The sequence below is a fragment of the Papilio xuthus genome, unplaced genomic scaffold, assembly GCF_000836235.2.
Source record: "Papilio xuthus unplaced genomic scaffold, Pxut_1.1 DF826923.1, whole genome shotgun sequence".
Taxonomy (NCBI): Eukaryota; Metazoa; Arthropoda; class Insecta; order Lepidoptera; family Papilionidae; genus Papilio; species Papilio xuthus.
Window position 1 is genome coordinate 4,190,464 of NW_013531726.1, and position 7,475 is coordinate 4,197,938.

Consider the following 7,475-nt stretch of genomic DNA (forward strand, 5'->3'; position numbering starts at 1 on the left):
ACAATTTCCAGTGAAAACTTTTTTTGCTTTTTAGACACTAATGTCAAGCAGTCAAGGACTTAAAAATTAAATAAACCTGATTCTGAATATTTTTTAAAGATAATAAGCTTTACTATTTTAACTAATATATATGTTGCACGTATTCGTTTTCTTGTTCATTTAAGGCAGTATAACAGTGGAAGGCAGGATTTGAATCAAAAGTTTTTTCTTTCGGTGACCATAGTCTTAAACGTAAGGTCCCCATTAGACTTTGTTTGACCATGTGTCATGTAAAATTCTTATCTCGGAAATTTAATATCAGATGACGCTTCGATGATGCACATTAATTTCTTTAGCGACCGGGAGATGGAACACTTCAAAATAGATTAGGATGACATCACTTTTCAAGTTGCATCTTAAACCTATTTATTATTGGATTAAAGCATCGTGTGCAATTGCATTGCAAAGGAAGTAACAAGTATCTAGTCATAAAAGACTACACTTTCATCATTTTTGTGCAGTACATTTATCTTTACCTAAAGTGTGAAAAAAAATTTAGTAAATGCGCATTTATTTAAAACCTATCCGTAAGTTTTTACTGCCTGAAACTATGATATGACATCTTATTTTTGTCTTAATGGAACCCGATAGTAATAAATATCATACAAAGCAAACGGCTTGTACACCAATTGACATGTGACACAATTTATAAAGGAAAACTAACATTACAAACAACATATACATTGCTTTCTGTTTTGCAGGGATATCGATTGATTTCAACCCTGAATATTGTAGTACATAACTATAGATATGTAGACATTTGTGGAGGACAAGGGTTGAAGTAGATGCCAGCAGTTCCCATCGTAGTACACTGTTATCAAATCGTGTTGATGTCGCGCGATAACATGGTCAATTTGAAATGAAAATATTTAACACATAAAGTTAGGGCTGCCAACTGTGTTTAAGTTTGATGGCAAATATAACATTCGTAACACGCAGTATTAAGTATTTTTATTATGAATTTAAGTTTAGAAGAGGAGATTAAAATATTTTGGGAGTATATTAAGAGGTGAGTATAAATTCTCTACTTATTACACTAGTAAAAAAGTTTGCCAAATAGTAAAAGTGAAGGTCCAGCTACAAGTAATTACATATAATTGGTTAATCATAGTTCACGCCATAATATTAATAAAACATGATTTTATTAACGTTAATGATTAATGGATGACTTTTAAAAATATCTAAAACAGTAGTAACAGCGCGAGGAGTCACACTGATAAAATATTTGGAACGTAAATTGCATATTCTTGGAACTAAAGAACAAAATATCTGGAAGATAAAAACATTTCACAAACATGACTAATAGAAACTCCGATATATCATGGTTCGTAGCTTAATAAGGCGGATTTGAAGAGTCCTAGGTTGATTCCCTACATAATCCCGAACCTACATTGCACGGTGTCGTCACTGAGGAGCGCCTGCGGGCGCAGCGCCCCATTGGGGGCGCATTGAGGAGCCCCATTCTCGGGCTGGTCAGTGGGGCGTCGCGGTGGTAAGTTAACACGATCCCGTGGCGTCCCACATTATGGCAGAGGGGTTTAGTGGGTATGCTTCCCATTCGGGGAGAGAATCCCACATAACTACCGTGCCTTCCCCGAGGCACGGAGTATGCCTAAAGCATTCCCCTCTGAAAAAAAAAGGTCTATAGGTCTCACTACTCTAAAAGAGTATTAGGGGTACCTACTATTATATCAAATTCATCAGCAAGCAATTATCGTGAGTCACTACATAGTACTTTTAAATACAAACTGCAATCGCATGTCTAAAGAACCTTGCAACAATAGAATAATTGTTATTTACATTTGTTAACTAAATATTTTCACTGGCTACCTGACTAGTAATTTTGTGTCATTGATGTATTGTTCTTTGGCCCTAACGAATTTTTATTATGAAATATACTATCTTACAAAGTTATTATTTCCCCTAAAGTTATTCTTTTTAAAATACGTTATGTGTAGGTTTAGGACTATAGACTAGTCATCCCCAACTAAGGGCAGGCTCTGATTCCCTTAGTCTGTACTACTACTACTACTGTACGTCTGTACGTATCGTATTGCCTAATCTATTATTCAAACTATAGATGTGTTCATGGCAGTGGAAACCCTATTTATTATAAGACATAGAATTATATACCTTATTATATACATATATAAAAGAACTAAACTTACCTATGCAATTATGTATGTTATTCTGTACGTTTCAATACCGTATTGCTTCAGTTTTTTACTTTCTTGTAACAATCGTGAGAACTCGTAAAGCTGATCTGTTTCTATGAGTCGAAGTCGTATTGTTATTGATTAATTTATCGTTCGTCCTTGGCGGGAATTCAAGGGTGTTCCTTAGTGACCAATTAACGACTTTGTGTACAGCAGTTAGTCTAATATCTGTAATCATGTACTGACCTTTTTTTTGGAATTTCGATCGAAGATATTTATCTCAGTTTTTTCAGAGATATGGAAAGCGATGTTAATATCTTTTTGTGCCAGTCTTGATTGACATTTTATTTCAATATTGCCTTGTTTGTTTACAATGGATATTGATTTTAAACAATGGCTTGTTGGAAAGAAATGTACTGAAGACTTTTTAAAACTTCGACTTATCAATAAAACTTTTCATTTAATAAGGACAAATATAATTTGATGTGTTTTAACTGTACCAAAATGGAAAAAAAAAATTAAAAGAAAAGAAATTTATACGTTTGTATTAAACTTTTTTATAAAAGTTTTAAATACAAAAAAGTTTCCGCGATCTTTTGTTACGGTGCACTATTTCTATATTCCCGTTGTTTTTCTACATTCCGATGTTTTGACGAATCTTTTATCTTTCGGTTATTGTTAACTTACCATTGCTAAAACAATGTCCAAAAGATAACCTGATATCCTAAGGGACCAAATCGATATAAATAGAAAAGGTACAATTCAAAAGTTACATTACCTATTTTGGATTCATCGAGTATACTACGTAAGAACTCAAAGTAAGTTAAATTTTGAAATACTGTTACTTCTTTATTTGTTAACAAAAATACTTTAATAAACGATATATTATGTTTTTTTCAGATGTACAAATCAGGGATTTTATTGTTAGCAATCGTTTATGCAACCTTAGCTGCTGAAATCCCAGCACCTAATATGCTGGAGAAACTATCAACTTTCAAACCTGTTGATATATCAATGGAAACACAGCATGTTTTCAAAAAAGATATACAGTACGAAAAAGAGCATCATCCTGTATACAGAGGTGAAGATTACAAGAACGAAGGTAGAGCGAGGATAGAGCCAGTAAGATCTCAAGGACCGGTTGTGAAACATGATATGTTAGCTGATGACTCCGCCGTAGGTTCTACCGATGTCAATAGAGTGGTAAGTTACATTGTTATTTAAAAGGCTTTTGAAGTGAACTTATTTTGATAAAAATACTTGATTGAAGTGTTTACATAAAAATACTCTAATAAGTGTGCTCTACATCCCTTACCGTTGGTTTCATACCGGCATTCCTGTCATTATCATTGTCAAGGTAGAGATAACAATATGTTTTAAACGGAGACTTTGTTGTCAGAAACCCACGATTAGTCGTGTCGCGTTAAGCTCTAAGAGATTTAATGCTAGAGCTAGAGATTAAGCTATAAGAGAGATTTAATGCTAGAGGAGTATTTAAGAGTAATAGAAATTGTGATTGTTTCATTAATTTTGTAGGACAATTTACCTTTACCCGAATACGGTTACGGACACCCACCATCGGAAGTAGCATATCCTGATATTCCATATGCTCCTGGGTATGGTTACGGCAATGGGTATGTAAAAAGGCAATATTTCGTTAGTTACATTTGCTTTATGTATATAAAATGTATTTATGTCCTATAATCAATATCCTAGGAACCTACTAAGTTTGATCAGCAAAAGCAATGGCTTTAAATATGTTAAGATTTTATGTTTTTAAAATTTTATTTTATAATTTTCAGTTACGATGTATATGGGAATAGTCTGAGCGATTACCTGTTAGAGCCTGATACGTCAACCTTTGGACTTCTTTGGAGCCAAGTGCCTGATTCTAGAGTGAGTTTTAAACTTGCTTGTTTATAGTTTTTCATAAGAGCTTAGCTTCGAATTCTTAACCTTATTTTAACTCTTCTCTCTCTTGGAATGTAATGAAATTAATCAAGTTTTGTTTTAAACATTTTCAGATAATTGTTCACTTGATGGGCAGAACTATCGGCTGGATCTTGAACAGCGTCTTCGTTTTACTCATTGGGTCTCTTATCACCGTTGGAGTTTGTTCCTACACTAATCTGTGCACAATAACATTTCAAGGAGTCGGTCCCATACATGAAGAAATGAGGTCTTTCATAACACCAGAACGCTTAGAGAAGATCAGTACTGCTGCCAACTTTGTGAAGACGGCCATAGACAAATACCAAAAGATACAGAAAGTTACAGACCAGGGTATTAGAAAACGAAGTGTATTGTAAATTTAAAGAATCAAAATTTCAATTATCATTTTAAATAGATGGATATATTCTAGTAAAATTATGTTATTTTTATTATTGAATAGCTGTAGCCCACTTTATGTGTCCAGACTATGTTCTACATCCATGCCCAATTTTATCGAGATCCGTGAATACTTTCTAGAGATACCTTCTAACAAACATTCATCCATCTATACACCTTTCCATCCATCCTAATTATTCGTATTTATAATATTAGTAAGATTTAGTAACACGTTATTTTTTTAGAGATTTACAATAAATGGGAAAGGATTTCTTTTTTGAAGAAAAGCAAAAAACAAAGTTAAAAATTATTTTATACTGATCGTATATTTTTATAAAGTTGTATGTATGGTATACTATACAAAATGAACATAAGGGTTATATAGAAATAATAAGAGAATTGCCTAGGCTCAGTTACAAACAGAGAAAAGATTTGATAAGGCGAAAGAAGTCATGTAGTAAATTAGATTAAAATGAAACAATACCGCAAAAAGGGGGCAACGTACTATAAATATAAATGTCCTCTAAATATTCTGCAATTATGTACTTGTTTGTGCATAAATGTTTTCCTTTGCTTGCGCCAAGTCTGATAACATTCTATTTAATTTTTATTTTTTTTTATAGTTGTAGAAACTGGCCACCAACATTTTATACATACATATATTTATATAGTCTGTTAGATCTTAATAAGACCCAACAAATTATATGTTAAACTTGATTTATTTTGCAATAAAAAAATTTGAAATATTTACGACTTATAAACAAAAGTTAAATTAGCTTAATTTTCCTTATACTTAATGTTAAAGCCTTGTCTTTATTCTATCTTAAAAGTTACGAATTTAAGCATTGTTATGCATGTGTTTAAAATGATTAATAATAATAAATACAGTAGTTATTTACGTAAACATGTAAATATATTTTTATATCTTAATCAGGATAATAATAAATAATCAATTGATTATCTTATATTTATCTGATATATAATATACGTTGTTTGAGCTTCTGGAATCTTAAACGGGTAATAAATATATTTTATTTCTTATAGATTAGATAACTCTACATTCATATTGATTTTATGCACATTTATTTTGTAATTTTTATCACCTTTTTATAAACTTATTTAGTTTTAAGGTATACTAATACAATCAATAAACATAAAAAACTGTTAAACTCACATATGTTTCTCCCACATAGGGATTGTCATCGTGTTCAAAAACGACAACGTCATATGTAATCATAAAAATAATTTGTTGAATGAAAAAGTATTTTTTTCATAAAAGTGCAGTGTAATAGAATAATGATTGATAAATAAATAAATAGGTGCACTACATATCAAGTCAACTTCAAATTCAAACTTCAGTTTTTATAATTGGTGACCCCGAAAAGCATCAAGATTGGTGACTCCGACAAGTATCATAATTGGTGACCCCGACAAGTATCATTATTGGTAACCCCGACCTGATACTATAAAGGTTATAATAATATCAGTACAATTTATTTTATCAGAAGTTAATGTTCAGTGACACCTTTTACATTTCCGTTATCTCTACTTATAAACAATATTGTTTTGTAAACATTAATATGCTTAGTATATTTATCGGTACATTTTAATTAATGTAGGTGTATATTTTTTATGGAAAGGGAGGTGACCTATAATATCGTATTAACTTATATACATATTGTAGGAGGAAAAGTTAATGATATAAAGTAGAGGTCAAGGAAAAGAGGGATTAATCATAAAATTATTTTACCTTCCCGCCAATATTCTAAGAGGCCCTTGTAATTTATATAATGTAGACGTAGTAAGATAAGGCGCCCGATCGCGTCACACAATTTATTAAAATGATGACGTCACAAATGTCTTTTTGTTAATATTCTAATATAACCTTATATCATCTCTAAATTAAGTCATTATGAGCGTTAGTCAGTTGTTTTTCAATTTTAATCTCACTATTTTCGCATTACAAGTGAAAAAAAAACAATTCGCACTAAGCGTTGTATGTGTAACCATATAACAACAGTAATAAACATCCACTATCATGTATTTACCACGAGGGACAGTAATCATATGTGCATGATTAGCAAATTGTATATTTACTTCATGTGTCTTGTACTTCACCATCTTGCTAATATTGTAATTGCGATTTAGATGGATGTATGTTTAAAGATATCTCCGGAACAGCACAACGGATCTTGATGAAATTTTTCATAGATGTGGAACATAGTCTAGGAGAACACATAGGCTAATTATCAAATTTTTTAATTCGGCGGTCCGAGTCGCGGGCGACAGCTAGTTGGATAGACACTTTTACACGACAGTGTATTTTTTTATAATTTATCTGGTTCCTGACAATGATTAAAAATGTTCAGTTTATGTAAAAATTGCTCAAACAACTCTATATTTTGTAGAGCTGTTTGCGCAGCTGTAAGCCATAATTAAACTAGTACAGTTCATATTGTTTGAAAACTATATTACTTTGTATCATAAATTATTCATAACGTGACAATAAATTAATTCCTTTTCATTTTACACATATAGGTTCCGAGTTTGACTCCATCTCTTAATCTATTAACATAGTATCGATCGTATTTACTATCGATTTGTTCTCTCACATAAATGACATAATTATGAAGTCATTCCGTGCCGTTCCGAAAAAGTATTTAATAGAAGAAAACATTAGGGTTTTAAATATTTATCAGCCGTTTATTTTTTTGGATTGTACAGCACCTTTTGTTTAGTTTAAAAGAAGTCACCGGAGACCCGTTAGTTAAGAAGCATGTTGGAGAATTTTTTCATTTGTTATGTCTACAAAGTGAATTGAATATAATACAAATTGTTCGATGTCAAATAAAGTAGGTCAACTAAGTTATTAAAAGCGTTACTAATATTCCATTTGGATGATGCTATATTAAATAAATGCGTCATTTAATGAATCACTAAGCAGACGTTAAA

The 7,475-nt window shown here is 31.5% G+C and overlaps 2 protein-coding genes across 4 annotated transcripts in view; both read left to right on the forward strand.

The window, feature by feature from the left end:
• The first annotated feature begins 131 nt into the window (after positions 1–131).
• The window catches only part of GSTd1 (glutathione S-transferase delta 1), a 13,485-nt gene continuing 6,141 nt past the window's right edge, over positions 132–7,475 (forward strand). Inside the window, exons 1-2 of one of the 3 annotated variants that reach the window (XM_013318645.1) lie at positions 132–566; positions 741–1,048. In XM_013318645.1, coding sequence (XP_013174099.1) covers positions 996–1,048 — 53 coding nt within the window. In that variant the 5' untranslated portion in view covers positions 132–566; positions 741–995. Of the gene's footprint in view, positions 567–740; positions 1,049–5,531; positions 5,541–7,475 lie in introns of those variants that run through there. The other 2 variants (XM_013318646.1, XM_013318648.1) reach the window with 2 other exon arrangements.
• On the forward strand, positions 2,907–4,528 carry LOC106122584 (uncharacterized). Its single transcript, XM_013318644.1, has 5 exons — positions 2,907–3,013; positions 3,096–3,398; positions 3,732–3,829; positions 3,998–4,091; positions 4,220–4,528. The coding sequence occupies exons 2-5, from the start codon at positions 3,096–3,098 to the stop codon at positions 4,502–4,504; spliced, it is 780 nt and encodes a 259-aa protein (XP_013174098.1). The 5' UTR covers positions 2,907–3,013; the 3' UTR covers positions 4,505–4,528.